General features: G+C 43.5%; 1 protein-coding gene across 1 annotated transcript in view; it reads left to right on the top strand.

The window, feature by feature from the left end:
* Positions 1–18,536, top strand: part of vps8 (VPS8 subunit of CORVET complex) — a 624,186-nt gene that overhangs the window by 562,039 nt on the left and 43,611 nt on the right. Inside the window, exon 45 of the mRNA XM_067987929.1 lies at positions 5,722–5,799. Within this exon, the coding sequence (XP_067844030.1) occupies positions 5,722–5,799 (78 nt within the window). The remainder of the gene's footprint in view (positions 1–5,721; positions 5,800–18,536) is intronic.

Below are 18,536 nucleotides of genomic sequence, written 5' to 3'. Positions count from 1 at the left end.
ATTATTAAGTTACCCCCAGCAGCCCTTTTGTATGGATGCCACATTTAACTTTTTTTCATTCACAGGCTTTTCCAATGGAGGTCCACGCTGTAATCCCAGCTTGGACCCCCAGGTGAGGCCCACTTCACCTGGTGAATAGCTACTCCTAAGTCCCCACGAGGCCCAGAAAAGTGGGAACTCATGATTTAGGGCGTCCCTTTCTCTGTCTCCTTCCCGATCCCCATCTTCGTCTTCTTCCCTGCAATCTCTTACGCCAGTGATCTTGATTCCATTTCAGAACTCCCAATGTAAGGCCAAGATCCATTATACCCAGGGCCCTGTGTAATTTCCAGCACCATTGTTGTTTAAAACCTTGAGAATGTTTCACCAGAGAACCATTCACAGGGCCTCCATTAATGTGAAATATAATTGCAATACCTTCTTAAAAAATGTTACTTTAAAATATGAAGTTCCTGTATTTTTCAGTCCTGTTGTATTGCGCAAGTCTTAATACTTCTATTACTGTATCACCTATTCTGCTACTAACTCATCATGCTCACACCACTGACCTTAGTGGTTAGCTCTTTTCTGCATTCATCAGGACAGTTTAAATATCAGTCCTGGAGCTGATATTTACTGATTTTTTTTCTTTAAAAAAATTGTCTCCTTCTTTTGGGCCATCACTCAGCAGGGAAAGCAGGACAACATGGTTTATGCTCTTCTCCGTGTGACCACTCTCAATACCACTTCATGAACATCTGCTGCAGAGAAATTTCAAAATTTCAAAACTGAGATTGATAGATTTTTGTTAGGATATCAAGAGTTATGGAACCAGCAGAAATATATTCCTCTAAAAAGCAAGAACAACCTAGCCCATAATAAAACACCATGGATGAATAAAGAGATGAGGGTAAAACTAAAACTAAAGAAAAAAGCATAGTCTAAGTACACAGACAATAAAGGAGAGGATGACAAAAGGGAATACGAAGAGGTTAGGAAAGAAGTCAAAAAAACTATTAGGAAAGCAAAAAGGACTACAAAATTAAATTATCAAGGAATATAAAAAGAAATAGTTAAGTATTCTACAGACACATGAATAACAAAAGAAAAATCAGAATAGGGTTAGGGCCACTAAGGGATGCGCAAGATAAACTCACAGCGAAATGGCAGAAATATTGGTTAGTTACTTTGCCTCAATATTTGCCAGGGGCATGACATTAGAAGAAGAGATCAAAAAAGATATTAAAACATTTAAGGTAGAAAGGGGGGAGATAATTGATAAACTAATCAAACTTAGAGAGGATAAAACCCCGGTCCGAATGGATTGCATCCGCGAATTTTTTTTTATTCATTCATGGGATGTGCGCTTTGCTGGCAATGCCAGCATTTATTGCCCATCCCTAATTGCTCTTGAGAAGGTGGTGGTGAGCCGCCTTATTGAACCGCTGCAATCTGTGTGGTGAAGGTTCTCCCACAATGATGTTAGGTAGGGTGTTCCAGGATTTTGACACAACGACGATGAAGGAACAATTATATATTTCCAAGTCGGGATGGTGTGTGACTTGGAGGGGAACGTGCAGGTGGTGGAGTTCCAATGCACCTGCTGCCCTTGTCCTTCTAGGTGGTAGAGGTCGCGGGTTTGGGAGCTGCTGTCGAAGAAGCCTTGGCGAGTTGCTGAGTGCATCTTGTAGATGGTACACACTGCAGCCACAGTGCACCAGTGGTGGAGGGAGTGATTGTTTAAGGTGGTGGATTGGGTATCAATCAAGTGGGCTGCTTTGTCCTGGATGGAAGTTAGGGAGGAGATTGCAGAGGCACTGTTGCGTATATATAAAAATTCATTACAAAAGGGAATAGTGCCAGAGGACTGGCGGACAGCTAATGTTATTCCTGTATTTAAAAGGGAGAAAGAACAAGTCCAGGGAACTATAGACTAGTTAGCTTAACATCGATAGGAAAGATAATGGAATCTTTACTCAAAGGTGTAGTAGAAAAACCTCTAGAAAACAAAAATATAATGAAGAATAGTCAGTACGGATTTCAGAAGTGAAAGTCATGTAGAATCATGGCTAAGGTCAGAGCATGTGGAGTCAGGGGACAGGTAGCAGAATGGATAGCAAATTGGCTACAAAACAGAAAACGAAGAGTGGGGTTAAGGGTAGCTCCTCAGACTGGCAAAAGGTGGGACTGGTGTTCCACAGGGATCAGTGGTGGGATTGCTGTTGTTCATAATTTACATTAATGATTTGGATTCGGGAATCGGAAGTACATTGTCAAAATTTGCGGACAACACCAAATTGGGGTGTGTAGTTAATACAAAGGAAGAATACGTCAAAATGCAAGAGGACATTAATAAACTTGCACAATGGGCGTGTAATTGGCAAATGAACTTCAATATAGATAAATGTGAGGTGGTACATTTTGGTAGGAAGAATAAGGGGGCCACATACCCTTGGATAATAAGAGTCTAAATGGGATAGAAGATCAAAGGGATCTAGGGATACACAAATACACAAGTCATTAAAAGAAGCGATGCAGGTTAATAAGACCATAAAGGCCATTTGGGTTCATTTCTGGAGGGATAGAATTGAAAAGCAGAGAAGTTATGTTAAACTTGTATAGAATCTTGGTTAGACCACACTTGGAGTACTATGCACAGTTCTGGTCTCCATATTATAGAAAGGATATCGATGCATTGGAGAGGGTGCAAGAAAGATTCACAAGGATGATTCCAGAACTGAGAGGATATATTTATCAGGAAACAGATTGGAGCTCTTTTCTCTAGAAAAGAGGAGGCTGAGGGGTGACCTGATAGAGCTCTTTAAGATAATGAAAGGGTTTGATAGGGCAGACATCGAGAAAATGTTTCCACTTGTGGGGGAGTGCAAAACTAGAGGTCATAAATATAAAATAGTCGCTAATAAATCCAATAGGGAATTCAGGAGAAATTTCTTCACCAAGAATGGTAAGAATATGGAACGCGCTACCACAAGGAGTAGTTGAGGTGACTCGCATAGATGCATTTAAGGGGAAACTAGATAAGCACATGAGGGAGAAAGGAATATAAGGGTGTGCTGATAGCGTTAGATGAAGTAGGGAAGGAGGAGGCTTGTGTGGAGTGTTAATGCTGACATAGACCAGCTAGGCCAAATGGCATGTTTCTGTACTGGAGTTTCAATGTAACTCAATTTAAATGAAGTTAAGATACAGATCAGCCATGATCTAATTGATTGGCGGAACAAGCTCGAGGGGCTGAATGGCCTACTCCTGTTCCTATGCATCCATGTCTGAGGACAGGACAGGTGTTTTCTGCCCTTTGCCCCCAGATGGAGCGCACTGCTGAAGAGCACAACCATGTTGTGCAGCAAGAATGAGTTTGAACATCTCACTGAGGCCTGGATTGAAACATACAAGAGCGGTGCTTGCCTGTCAGAGTTGCAGGGCCATTACTCACTGGTTCTTAAAGCACTCACCGCTGTCATGCACATACATGGCTCAAAAACAAACTGGGGGTGAAATTGGTCTTGGGCTGTTGCGCAAATCAGTATCCCGTTTTACACTCCGCCCGATTTTACGTTCTTTACCATTGTGGAAATAACGGACTGCCGATTTGCTACCGCTCGTTTTGCACTACCAGCCAAGATTAATTTCACTCACGTTTTAATTTAAAGCCAGGGTAATGATTCTAATCATTTTATATGCAAGATTGTGAAAACTGCTGTATGTTGGACATGAATCCAGCAGTGCTGGTTTTACTCAATTATTATGCAGCGAAAGTAGTCTGTCTGTGTCATGACATCTTCGGTGAAGAATAAAAGATTAATGGGTGTTCAGGATTTAAACTTGCAACATGAGGTCAGATGTGAGACTCTCATTGAAAGCTGAAAATTGCGTGATAACTGAGCTGATTAATTTGCTACTTTAATTCACAGTAAGTGTAATGGTCTCAAATCACTGCATTTCAGTGAAAATAGCCTATGTTCTGCCAGGCTTTACAAAGTATGAATTTGAACAGAATGTGGCCAGGATGGTAGTAATCTTTACAAGATCACAAGATAGATACAGATCAGAAAAAACATTCAGCCAATCCTGGTTCATCCAGAAAGAGAGAATATGCAGCCTCACCCCACCCCAGTTTCCCCTCAAATTACAGCATCAAACTGATCCTAGGGTTTTTATCTCCACTACCTTACGCAAATACCTATTTCACACATTGATCACTCTTGAAGAATAACATCCTGACATTAGATCTAAATTTGTCTTTCAGCACTTTGAACCTGTATCTCCGAGCCCGACAACCATAGTTTAATTTGAAGTAATGTTCTGGATTTACCTTTTCCATACCATTTACAAGGCTATATATCTCCATGAGGTCCCATCATAATTGGCTCCTTTCAAGGTTAAAAGGTCCAAACTTTCCAGTCATTCCTTATACCTCAGTCCTCTGATACTAGGGCTGAGTCCCATGACTCTTCTCTGCACCGTCTCCAGGGCTTGAATGCGGTTCTTGTGTTTCGGTGTCATAACCAAACACATTCCCAAAGTGAAGTCTGACCAGAGTATTGTACAGTTTCAGGATGAATTCCTCCAACTTGTACAGTAAAATTTTAGCTTCATAGTTCAGCGGTCTATTTGCTTTGTTCATTGTCACTCTACAATGACTGGAAATTTTAAGAGGGAGGGTTAATAAATACCCTTAGATTTCTTTCAACTCTGATCCACATCTGTTTCAGCACAATTTATCGAGTATATATGTTGGCTATTTTCTTTTTCATATTCTTATATATCTCTATTAAATGCTGACTGTCTTACATATTTTATTCAGATCATTTTGTATGTCCTTGTATGTCTCCTCAGATTCAGCTCCCCTGTAACGTTTTGGTATTGTCTGCAATTTTTGAGCAGTTTGCACCGAGCTTCTGAATCCAAGTTATTTACCTGTGTAACTTTGAATAGAATGTGCCCAGGTTGGCACCAATTTATTTAGTTGTTAGTGTTGAAATCGTTCCCAGGTGTTTATTATTCTGCTGTAACTCAATTGAACCATTCTGCCAACATCCTAAATATGAGCAGGACAGTTAAGTAGTTTCTGAACATCAACAGAAGCTAGCAATCTATTAGCATATACATTTACTGGAAAGGTTAATATGTATGTTTATTGAAAACATTGTTCTTAAAAATAAGAGGCAAGTGCAGATTATGAGCTGTGGGACACAAGTTATATCCCACGAGCAGCTGACCTGATGAAACACTGATTATTTATGATCAATACCATGTGTAGGATATAAACTTCAGCCAGGTTGACTGACTCTAGGTTTCAGGTAAAAATGGACAGAATTGTGCAATGCTTTCCGCAAAACAGTGGTAACAATCTTGGAATCCCATGGAATTTGACTTCATAGTCTCCATAAACCAATGGCCCTAAGCATTACCTGCAGTGTGTTGTGTGTCCTATAATATGATACATGAAGTAAAAAAGTGTTATTATGATAGCCGATGGGTAATATCAAAATGAATTAGATTGATGTACAAATTTGGAGCTGGTTCCAACAGAATCACAATGAAATGCTTTTTGTTTCCAGATGTAATTTATATTCTAGTTATTATAACTGTGTTTTTCACAGACTTGTCGATGGTCATTGTCACTAGTGAGTGGTGTTGTTCAGTTGAATTCTATGGTTTGCCAGCATCATTCGTAACATGACCATATATCTCTTACATTTTGTTTTTCTTCTTGAACAGCCAGCAGAAGCGACACTGGACCCACAGCAGATACAGGCCTTTGACCAGCTCCGGCGCCTCTACAGAGGACCATCCAGGGTACAATCTTATTCTTTTGTTGCTAATTTCACTTCCTTAAAGCAAAATAGTTCCCAAGAGAAAAGTACGATGACTTGCAAGGTTGTAAAGCAGATGTGAGCGAGCACAAGTCACAGATGGGGCTGCAACATCGTGGCCCTGATACTGTGCCTCGTGCTCATATCTCAAAAGGCTTTGTGCTGGCAGTGGAACCTCACAATATCCGTCTCCGTCTCTGTCTTTCTCTTTACACATGTCCACACTCTAGACTGCACACTATCCCTCCTATGACAGATTTTTAAAAGCAGTTCTGATAGGGAGATCTTCATTATTTTAAAGTAATTTTTGTGCTCATTAGGATGAGGGATGTGAGTGCTAAGGAATAGAATAGAACACTTTCCATTTCAGGCACCCAGTCTTAGCATCAAGTATCTCTGGTCCACTCACAAAAATGTCCCTCAGTCCCAGCCTCAGAAGCGAGCCCCTGATTGCATCAGTGCAGCATTTTTTTCCATTTCCCACAAATTCATCCTTTATGGGGCTTTGCCAAGTTGTGTTGAATTAAAGCAGTTCTGAGATCCCCCTTTCTAATGCTTCCTGATCTATGCTTCCTTCAACTGCAGAGATTGCAGGTAGCATGCCATGAGCAATTAAGCATGTTAGTATTTTCAGTACTGTACTGAATTGGCAGCACATGCTGATTTTAAGCATTTACCTACTGCCTATAGGCAGCGGTAGTTGGCAGCGAAGTATTGTTATCATTGGATGCCACAGTATTAGGCATGCACATAGCTGATTGTGTTTGAGGCATCTCCACGTGCAGGACATCTACTCCTGACTGTAATTCGGAACTGAGGCTACGGGCATTAAGGACCTGAAAATGAGATCACAGCCTTGCCTGCCCATTCATTCCTCGAAGAGTGCCTGACGCCATTTTGGATCGAGCCTCTTGTTAGGCGTCCAGCGCACCCTCCTGCAATCAGCGGGTGCCTACTTATTACATTTAAATCAGAGTCCTGTGCTTGTTTCAAGACCCAATTACCACTTTTAGCTACTACAGCATGCTATTTACCAGTTCTATAATAGACCCACAAATCATCCGGCAACAGTCAGGAGGGTGCATTTCCTGCGTTTCTATTTTAAGGGATCATCATCTGCTGACAGGTAAATTACTGGTTTGTTCATTTTGACTGCTGGTCTGCTGCTTTTGTTGTTTGGGCTGAGATGGCTAATGTAGCTGACATTAAACTTTACAAAAAGTTAACTGGCTGAGACTACATTGGGATTTTGGTGAGGGGCTGCTGGTAAAACTTCTGGGATGTCATTGTTGCTAAAAGAGGAGGAGGAGGATGAGCAGCATCCTCCAGCCTCACCATTTACCAGGCTTTGTGCCCTCTCCTCTGCCAATTACACAGTGGCCAGATCCTCCATTGGTGTTGAGACACGAATTGCTGGTGGCCCTCCTTCGATTCTGGTAATCTCCCTCCTGTCATGCACCAGTTTGTCCTGTAGGAAGAGTGGGAGTGTGTTAGTGTGTTGAAGGAATGTGAAGACCTCTGTGGCAGCTAAGCATAGTATGTGTATGAGAGAAAGAAGCTGTAGGTGCAGTGAATAATTGATTCAAAGTATGCAAGTGGAAACAGAAGGAAGTACATTGAAGTGTGCTCCTGTAATTGGAAGAACGAGATGGAAAGTGGGAGAGGGAATGCTTATTAGTGTTGGTGCTACATCAGAGCAGTGTAGGGCTGTGCAAACAGTAAGAAACCTGTGAATGAGAGTCTTACCTCAACAGCTCTGGTCAAGTCATTCAGTTTCTCCCAATATTGCCGCCAGATCCTTCATCTGATGCTCCTGGCGTTCACCTGCTCAGCTATCTCTGCCCACTGTTGCCAGGCTATTTGGCAGGGCACACTGCGTATGTCTGCGGCGAAGAGTTCCTCCTGGTCACCTCCTCTGCCAATACCTCCATGGCGCCATTGGAGAAACAGGGGTAGCGGGGGGAGCACTAGCAGTAATTATTTTACAGGTAGCAGCAGGTAAAGAACAGGCAGCATTAACCAAAGTCACTTCCCCTTTAAGAGGTGCAGGCTGACTTTAAATCGAGGGAGCCAAACCAGATTTCCTGTGCCCCTAATGGGCGAGCTGCCAATTATAAGCATGAGAAGTGTTGACAGATTCACCCTTTCAAATGGAAACGAGGTACGCACCTCAAAATGGTGCGTGTCTCCCGTCATCGTCTGCCGGAGGGCGTAGCGGACACCCTGCCCATTTTGCGTATGTTGAAGATTTCTCTGGACCCCCACCTCCCAAGGATTTCTGTTTCATTGTCCGGTGCCACTATCTAGACTATATGTGGCTATTAAGGCACCAGAAAGCTGTAAACAAACATTAGCTCTGTTGACTCCTGATTGGCCACATTTCTGGCACTAACAGTAAAGCAACCTGCTCATGGCAGGAAACACTAGATTTTAGGCCTGCTCATCCTGCACCTTAAATATTCACCAAAAGTAAGAGAATTCAGTACTCCTTTGAACAAAAGCAGAAAATATGGCCACTGCTATGTTCAATTTAAAAAATATTTGTCGCAGAGCCAAGAGATGTAATTTAGAATCATAGAGTCATATAATGGTTACAGCACAGAAGGAGGCCATTCAGCCCATCGAGCCCATGCTGGCTCTTTGTAAGAGCAATCCAGTTAGTGCCATTCCCCCGCTCTTGTCACTTAGAAGAGTGCTGGTGTCAGGCGGAGCAGGCTTCCAGTGCCCAGTGGTCGGCATCAGTGTCAGTGTTGCTCAGGAACTTGAGCTGTTCATATTAGTTAGCACGGGAAATCAGGGGAGAGGGGGAGAGAGGAACCTGCAGGATGAGAAAAAGCACCTATGCCATCGGTTTGTTTAGTTTATCTCTGTAGTTCAGGTTATTAAGTTTACTCCTGTGTGTGCAGCACACACCATTGCACCGAAGCAATGCCATCAGTTAACTGATTATCAAACAGTACTGCAAAATATTTCCACCACAACAGCAATCACATTGCAGCTAAGACATTCAAACAGATCAATCAGATAAAGAGCCCTGACATTTGCTCATGTAGGTTTATTACAATTAATGCAGCCATGCAGTGGTAGTTTTAAATCACCTCACTTTTACAGACTATAAGTTTTGCTAACAGCAGCCCTTACCCTGTGAATTCTACAGTTTCTGACAGATAATTCCATAATATGTGTTTTAGTTTCTCAGTTGCAGTGTGATTGCCATAGACTAGTTATTTTGTAGTGTATTTTTCTTTGATGAAGGATTTTTAAAGCAGGTACTGAGTTTATAAATGGAAGGGTCTCCCCGGACTACACATCTCACCCCAGCCAAGAGAGCAGGCAAACACTTCTTCCCTCCACCCCGCTCACCCCCACCCCCGCAATCATGTAATCTCCTGGGGGGGGGGGCAAAAAAACAGAGAAAAAAACCCAGGGCCCATAAGGGGAAAAATGCTCCCCTCAGGCGATCGAAACCAGTCCAGGAGGTCACATGGACTAAGTGTTATCTATAAAGGCACTTACCTTCTATATGCTGCAATCTCAGCCCCAGTCAGGAACCGGTCCTGTTCCCTCTTGAAGGTAGAGAGAGTCAGCATCCATCACACCAGCGGGCAATGTATTCCAGAGGCTCACTACTCCCTGGGAAAAGAATATCCAGTCTATTCCTACTCTTTCATAGTTTAAACTCATGTTCCCTGATCCTCCCCAATTTGTTAAATTGGAATAATCTATCAGCAGGGACACTATCCAGCCCTTTAATTATTTTATAGACAACAATCAGGCCACCTCTAAGCCAACGCTACTCTAAAGTAAATATGGGTTCATGTCACGCTACACGTTACCCCACCAGCGAACAAATGTTATCTGTTTTTAATATAATGGGTCATTTGCTGGCTCTCTCTGCCTTCCGGATGTTTCTGCCTCTCTCTGTGTTTTTTTTTCTCTGTTTTTTTTCCCTGTTTGTTTTTTTGTTGAATGTGTATTCGGGGGTTCTGCAGGTGACACCTCTCTGTCTGAACACGGTGATTGCCTTGGCAACGGGCAGTTGCAGGGGCAGTCTGTAAACACCATGTATTGTTCAATATGTATAAATGCGTAGGCTTCAAGGAGCTCTTGAAACATTTGCCTGAGGAAGGAGAAAATCTCCGAAAGCTTGTGAATTTAAAATAAAATTGCTGGACTATAACTTGGTGTTGTAAAATTGTTTACTAAAGTAAATAGACCAAAGTCTTTGAACCTATCCGAGTAGCTGAGGTTCTTTAAGCTTGGAATCATTCTTGTAGCTCTCCTCTGCACCGCTCCAAAGCTGCTTTATCACTAGAAGTTCCAGAAGGGCAGCCCAGGATGGATCACCCTCCAATTATCTTTCCCACCCTTTGGAGAGTTGCCTGATGAATGAAATAAATCAAAGTCAATATATAAAATTGAAAGAAATAGATTAAATGAAAAATAAAACTTGCTTGCTTTTAAGTAAGAACAAATGACAGATGGAAGGCCTGGAACAGCTTCGAAGCATTTTCAGTAATTTCTTGCAGGTAGTGTTGCAAATTAGTGATCACATTAACATTGGAAATCCTATTAGAGTGTCACCTACTGTTATTATGGGGAAGCATCACAGGGAAAGGACCACCCCTACCTGCACACATTTTAACGTGAGAATGAACCCTCAATTACAGACCTGTGAGCCTTCCCTTAAATGTGGGCAAAGTGCTCAACACATTGATGAGGATAGAATAAGAGATCAGCTGGAAGGATAGGGTTTGATTAGAGAGCGCTGCCATGATTTCAGAAGTAACAGATTGGGGTCGATATTAACTCCCCCACACGATGGGTGGGAGAGGGCGATGGGGGGGTTAAAAATTGAAAATTGCAAAACGCGACCCCAACTCGCTGCGTACGCGCCTGCCACCATTTTTACGACGGCAAGTTGTGAGCCGTGTCTGTGTCCCACCGTGGAGAGGCAGGACTCCTCATTATAACATTTAAATTAGGCTCCCACAGTGCAGCTGGGAGCCTGGTTTAAACTTAATGCTGGCTGGCCTCGGGAAACCCGGCAGCGAAATGAAGACAGGAGCTGCTGGATCAAGCAGGTTAGTGCTTTTTTATAGCACTGCTTGTCGACCAGGAGGTGCAGGAGTGCTCCCCCCGCACCGGCCCCTCAAGCAAACCTTCTGCCGATTGCAGCCTCTCCGAGCTGCTGCGATCAGCCGACCCCCTCCAACCCCAATCCTTACCTCCCTCCCTCTCTATTGCTGTGCTCCGACCCCCCTCACCATGCCTCAATCTTTCCCGATTGCCGGGGACCGTTGGCTGCGGCCTTCTACTGCTGGGTTTCCCACCCAGCAGCTGCCCAGCCTGTCAATCTGGCCAGCTGCCGGGCGGGAAACAGAATTATAAAATGATAATGAGGTCCTGCCATGTTCCTGAGATTTCCGTGTTCTCTCCCGCTCCCCGCAACCGTGCTCCCCCGTTCCCTCCCCACCTCTCTGTAAATATCGAGGCCATTGTGTCTGATCAGTTTACTAGATTTCTTTGAGGAGGCTACAGATAAGGGGGAGGCATTGATGGCATTGATGTCATTATCCACCTGGATTTCAGTCAGGTATTTGACATTCTTTCACTAACAGACTGATTCACAAGATATGTGGCAGTGGGATAAATAGCCATGCATTAGGCTAGATTGGTGTGTGGCTGAAAGGTAAACAGCAAAGGGTGGTACTGCATGAGGTGGTGTTAAAGTAGAAACCAGTTGATTCTCACAAGGGTCTATATTGGGGCCAATGTTGAATATAATATTTATATATGACATAGAGAACAGAATATTGTCAAAAGTGTCCAAGTTGGCTGATGACACCAAATTGGGTGTAATGGCCAATGATGCTAACCAATGTACAGGTAATGGTCTTCTGCATAGTCACCTCAGAATTGGCATGCTGCTTGACACACACTCAAATGACTGTATTGAACATTAATGCTCAGATATAAGTCTTTGTGGGCAAGCCATGTGAGATTTCAATCTCTGGGCTCAATAGCTGAAGGATGAATCGAGCTAGACCTCCGGGTAGCAAGTTTCTGCTCCCTGACTACCACTCCTGCTTGCTCCTCCTCACTCATGCTCCATAAATCATTCACTGCTCCCTTCTAAACCCCCTAAGTGGATGTACATGTACTGGTGCTCGTCACTGTTGGAATGAGTGGCTCTGAGATACTGGGACAGGGAAGATGCTCTACGGTCTCCTTCTCATGGCAACCTTTAGGAACAGAGAAAGAAAGTTTCTTAAAATGCTGGTAGGAAAACATCCGTTCAAGTAGAGCTTACACGCCACGATATTGTGTATTATGTTTCTGTGGTGCAGCTGATGCCTGTGTATCAGTGAATGAAAGAATAAATGAGAAGGTGGAAATAGAATAATAAGTAAAGGATGGCACTAGCCCTGAGCTTAAGGGAGCCCTCCAGCCTCTTCACTCACTATATGGCCTCCGGCCCTAGAATTTGGAGGGCATTCTCCTCATGGAGAGGGTCAATGGGTCATAGTTGTGAGGATCCCCTCCTATTATATTTGTTCCTGCCTGTTATTTGCATCCTTTTTCAGTAAGTAAATATAAAGCCTTGGGGAGGGGGTTGATGGTGCACAGTAGCTGTATCATGTGTGGATGGTGAAGGTTTGATGGACCGGATATAGTCTTTATTCATCCTTCTTATTCACATGTTTGTATACATTGGCATTTGGAGTCTGTGAGAATGCAACATGCAAGTAGCTTGTGTTGGCAACATGCTTGGCAGCCCTCAGTCGTGCCAGCAATAAGCGAGCCCTGCAGCAACAGGGTCCTGTACGTGCCAAACAGCTCAAAGCTAGCCTGAGTGCTTTGCATGCTGTCTCAGCAAAGCAGCACCAACATGAAATTGAATTCTGGATGGCATTCATCGTGAGGGCATATACAAAAAATAGACTGATTCCAGTTAATTTTGGCACTCTTTCTGAGTCGAGAAAATTTCTTTCTAATCTACTCCCACAATAAGGTGGATAGGGTGGTGAAGAAGGCATTCAGCATGCTTGGTTTCATTGGTCAGAACATTGAATACAGGAGTTGGGATGTCTTGTTGAAGTTGTACAAGACATTAGTTAGGCCACACTTGGAATACTGTGTACAGTTCTGGTCACCCTATTATAGAAAGGATATTATTAAACTAGAAAGAGTGCAGAAAAGATTTACTCGGATGCTACCAGGACTTGGTGGTTTGACTTATAGGGAGAGGTTGGATAGACTGAGACTTTTTTCCCTGGAGAGTAGGAGGTTTAGGGGTGATCTTATAGAAGTCTATAAAATAATGAGGGGCATAGATAAGGTAGATAGTCAAAATCTTTTCCCAAAGGTAGGGGAGTCTATAACGAGAGGGCATAGATTTAAGGTGAGAGGGGAGAGATACAAAAGGGTCCAGAGGGGCAATTTTTTCACTCAAAGGGTGGTGAATGTCTGGAACGAGCTGCCAGAGGCAGTAGTAGAGGCGGGTACAATTTTGTCTTTTAAAAAGCATTTGGACAGTTACATGGGTAAGATGGGTATAGAGGGATATGGGCCAAGTGCAGGCAACTGGGACTAGCTTAGTGGTATAAACTGGGCAACATGGACATGTTGGGCCGAAGGGCCTGTTTCCATGTTGTAAACTTCTATGATTCTATAACCTATTGACTCGCTTGGCTGGTGCACCACGGTCACAGAGGGTGTCATTTTTGACTTATTAGGGCCATTTTAGTGCTGTGGCAGGAGCGGAAACCTGATTGGAGAGGTTCAAACATGGAGTTGCGGGTAAGATGGGCACAGATTTGGGAAATGACAAGGCCATCAAGGACTTTGGAGAGGAAATGAAGGTTGGAGATGGGGTAGTAGTTTGTAAGGACAGAGGGATCGGGGTGGATTTTTGAGGGGGGGGTTATGATGGCAGATTTGAAAGGGACAGGGATAGAACATGAGGAGAGGGAACCATTTATAGTATCAGCTAGCATGGGGCCAGGAAGGTGGGTGGTCAGCAGTTTAGTGTCAATAGGGCCGAGAGACTAAGAAGTGGGTCTCATGGACAAGATGAACTTGGAGACAACGTGAGGGGAGATAGGAGAGAAACTAGAGAATTGTATGAGTTCAGGGTTAGGGCAGAGGGGAACCTTGGGGGAAGTTTAGTTTGGTGGGCAAAGGAAAGGGAGGGACGGAGCTGAGGCAGCTGACCAGATGGCCTCAATCTTAGTGACAGAGAAGTCCATAAGCTCCTCGCATTTATTGCTGGAGATGAGGTTGAAGGGAGAAGGGTGTAAGGATATGGTTGGTAGTGGAAAAAAGAAGTCGGGGGTTATCTTTGCATTCCAGGATGATCCTGGACTAGTGAGCGGTTTTAGCAGTGAGGAGCACATAGTGCTTTATGTGATTCAGCCAGACCTGGCGATGAATGGCTAAAACAGTTGTGCGCCATAAACATTCAAATCTGCATCCATTGGACTTAAAGGAGTGATAAGGTGATAAGGGCCACAATGCCACCACAGAGGTTAGGGCAGGGCAAGTATACACGACGAGGAGGCTTCAATAACGAGGAAGGTGTCAAGTTTCTGCCAAGGCCATGATGTCAGTGCAATCATCCACAATAAGGTCATGGATGGCAAGGGCCTTGTTCACAAGTGAACAGATATTTTCATACCAAGGGGAACGATCAGAGTGAGAGAAAGTAAGGGTTTTACTGGGGACAAGGGCATCAAAGATGGAGATGAGGGTGCGATTGAGCTGTAGAAGTATTGTGGTGAATGCAGAGCTAAAGGCTAGATAGTTGGGAGTTTGAAAGTGCCGTTGTAAGGGAGTTGGGGGAGAGCTTTTTCCAGGGGTGGACGCATAGGAAGTGGGGTTGGAAGGGGGAAGGGGGATGTGAACGGTGAGAGGAATACAAGGAAGTGATCAGAGATAGCCTTATCTGTGATTGAGATAATAGGCATAGAGAGGCCACGTGAGATGACAAGGTCGTAGGGGTGGCCATGAATATGAGTAGGAGAGTATATATAGAGGGAGAGGTTAAGTGAGGACAGAGGGGCAGTGAACTCAGAGGGCAAGGTGAGTTGAGGTGGAAATTACCGAGGATGAGAAGTAGCTCGGTGCAGGGGCCAAAGGGGGAAAGCAGTCAGGATATCTCGATAAGGGGCTTGGGTGGGCGGTTGAGAAGGAGGATTTTGAAGGAGAGATGAGAGTGGTGGAACAAGATGAGATGCTCAAAGCAGGAGAAGGTGCCAGAGGAGTAGGGGGACAGGTGAGATTTAGTGATAAGGGCCACACTGCCACCACGGCGGTTTGAGCAGGGCAAGTATAGACAGACGAGGAGGCTTCAAGAACGAGGAAGGTGTCATCACCCGCCAGCCAAGTTTCTGCCAAGGCCATGATATCAATGCAATCATCCACTATAAGGTCATGGATGGCAAGGCCCTTGTTCGCAAGTGAACAGACATTTTGGAGGGAGGGGTGTTGATAGCTGATCCACTGTTAGAGTCCAGAAGGTCAGCGAGGGGAGGGGTGAATGGCATGGGAAGGAGGTTGGCAAGATTTGCCCCTATCGGACACACTGGGAGGGTAGGTTTGCGAGAGCGTAGAGTGGGGCATTTGGGGTTGCTGCTTGTAAGGAAGCAGCGATGAGTGCCTCGATGGGCCCTTCGGAGAATACCAAGAAAGACACAGAGGGAAGCTGTGGGCTCATCCAACAGGGAGTCAAGTCTGGGACGTCTGCAGGAGTGTAGGAAAGTCGAGGAATAGTGAAGGATTCGGGTAGGGATTTGAGGGGGGATAGTACCCGAGAGGGGAGAAATGAATGGAGGCGTGACTGGGTAACGGGAAGGTGAGAAGACAATAGAGAAGGGCCCAAGGCGGGGTAAAGAGAAGAGAAAGAAAGAGGGAGATAGAAGTAATGGATTCGGGTCTGGAGCAGCAGTCATAATACGCATGTAGCATCTACATAGGCATGGCAATGTAGATAGATGTATCTTGGTTGTAAACAGAGAATAGGGGGGAGACAATAAGAGACAGTCCAAAGTTAAAGTCAGAGGTGCCGTGGTGGGATGAAGTTGACTTGTCAATAGGGCAGAGTCATCTTGGAGCACCGACGAACTGACGTCCAAGTTCAGAGACAGGTTTGGAGGGCGAGTGTGGGGGCAGGGGGTCTGGGGTTGTAGAGGTGCTACTCAAGGCACAGCCATCTCGTTCATCATGGCCCATGCTACTACATTAGATGGCTTCTTCCCCGTTATTGCAACGGTGGCATCCCTCCTTTATCATATTTCTGACAGCAAAACTTTAGCAACAGTCTCGTGAAAATTTGATGCCTGCCTTTTTCCTTCTCTTGCAGCTAACATTGCATGACTTCTTACCAGAACCTCCTCATCCCTTTAAATAGCATGAGCCCTTTAAATGATGCTGTGCCTTGCTCCACCCACTTTGCGAGTTTTCCAGTTCCTCCTCCCCCCTCGCCCCCCCGACCTCCCAGTGTATTTGGCCTACTGCTGGAGGACTCATTCCTGCCCAGCCTTTTCCCACCCAGCATTACACAAGCAATTGACCCTGGGATTTGTGATGGGTTCAGCATCCTTGCCTCTCAGTGGGCAGAATTCCACCTCGCTGCACTCCTGCTAGCACATTAGATCTAGGAATTTTGAGACCTCGGTATTTAAACAGAAATATTGTTAGTCGGGGAATGGTGCGTGACACGAGGGAGAGTAACAATTTTAAAAGGAAAGATGAAAAAGTAAAAAGGATTACACCATAATTCTCTGAAGTAATAATATAATTAAGAACATTGAGAATAAATGGTTCAGTAATGTTACCAATTCCACTTTGAAGTCCACATTTTAGTTTGTATTTAAAATTTACATTACACTTTTATAATTTTAATAATGGTGAAGAAAGAATGCAGCGCTAATCATAATTCACTCATGGAGAAGATAAAAATTCTCCCCTCCCCATGTATCCTCTTACATATTTTTCCTCACTTTTTTGCTTCCTGCTTCAGAGCCTCCTTTCGCTGGAAAAGTGGGATTGCCACTGTCACAGCCTGCTCCTCAGCCACTTCAAGTACTGATTGGTACTATGGCAACAGGAAACATGTTTGTATCAGGACACAAAGGGCTGTGCCAGTTTCTGCTAGTTTATATCAACTCACAGTGCTAGTCTTTAGAAATTACTGTAAACAACCATCAAGCTTAAATGATTGTTTCAGGAACATTTGGCTTTTCAAAATAAAACTAATTAAGTCCCAGAAGTAGGTATTGTGTAGGCTAACTTACCTATCAAAGTCACCTGTAATGTAAATCTTTAATGCCCTTTCACCATACAGTCTATTATGTTAATATTTTAGGTGCTGTATTTAACTTGCATTTCTGAGAGCAGTGTAAAGTTAGTTTTGTAATCTGTATTTAAATTGTGTATATGCTAGTAGTGTTGCGAAATCAAGCTTGTAGTGTCATGTATCTTACCATTTTCACCTTGCAGCCACCTTCGCCGCATGTCCAATGCACAATATTTCTTTTAAAATAAAATTATAAAACTGCAAATATTTCAATGGCTGTAATTCAGTCTTAGAGTTTAGATGGCATTCCCAAACCTCTTGATTGAAAAGCAGCCTCAGAATTAATTCCCATATATCCAATATTTCTATCTCTTCTCCTTTTATCAATCATCGATTATTATGGGATTGGACTTCCTCTGATTGCTATTTCACTATAGCAAACAGGAAATCTTGTCGATGTTAGTAATGCATACTAAGAAGAGGAGGTATTTTGCCTCTGCTATGTATTATTGTAATAACCTGTTCCAGTGTGGAGAATGGAAGTGTCACAGGAATATAGTGGGTGAGAACATTGCAGGCGCCCTAACTATAATCTTCCAAAGTTCTATTGATTCAGGAACCATTCCTTTAGATTGCAAAATTGCACATTTCACTCCGCTATTTAAGAAAGGTGAGAGAGGGAAACCAGGGAATTATAGACCAGTTAGCCTAACATCTGTTGTTGGGAAATTACACGAGTCTATAATTAAGGATAGAGTGGCAGTTGAAAATTTTCAGCTGATCAGAGAGAGCTGGCATGGGTTTGTAAAGGGTAGGTCATGCCTGACGGACCCGATTCAATTTTTTGAAGTGGTGATTAAAGTAGTGGACAGGGGAATGTCTATGGATGTTGTTTATATGGACTTCCAGAAGGCATTCGATAAAGTCCCTCATAAGAGAGTGTTAGTTAAAGTTGAAACTCATGGAACTGAGGGCAAATTATTGACCTGTTTAGGAAATTGGCTGAGCGTCAGGAGATAGAGAGTAGGGATAATGGGCAGGTACTCAAATTGGCAGGATGTGATTAGTGGTGTCCCACAGGGACCTGTGTTGGGGCCTCAACAATTCACTATTTATTAACAACTTAGATGACAGGATAGAGAGCCACATATCTAAGTTTACTGATGACACAAAGATAGGCAGCATTGTAAGCAGTGTAGATGGAAGCATAAAATTACAGAGAGATATTAATAGATTAAGTGAATGGGCAAAACTGTGACAAATGGATTTCAATGTAGGCAAGTGTGAAGTCATCCACTTTGGACCTAAAAAGGATAGATATATATATGTATAAAATTTCTAAATGGTGAAAAGCTTGAAACAGTGGGGGTCCATGTACATAGATCATTAAAATGTCATGGACAGGTACAGAAAATAATCAA

This window comes from Heptranchias perlo, chromosome 7 (genome assembly GCF_035084215.1).
Source record: "Heptranchias perlo isolate sHepPer1 chromosome 7, sHepPer1.hap1, whole genome shotgun sequence".
NCBI classification, from domain to species: domain Eukaryota; kingdom Metazoa; phylum Chordata; class Chondrichthyes; order Hexanchiformes; family Hexanchidae; genus Heptranchias; species Heptranchias perlo.
The sequence above is the reverse complement of the archived record's forward strand: the minus strand, read 5'-3'. Positions and strand labels throughout refer to the sequence as shown.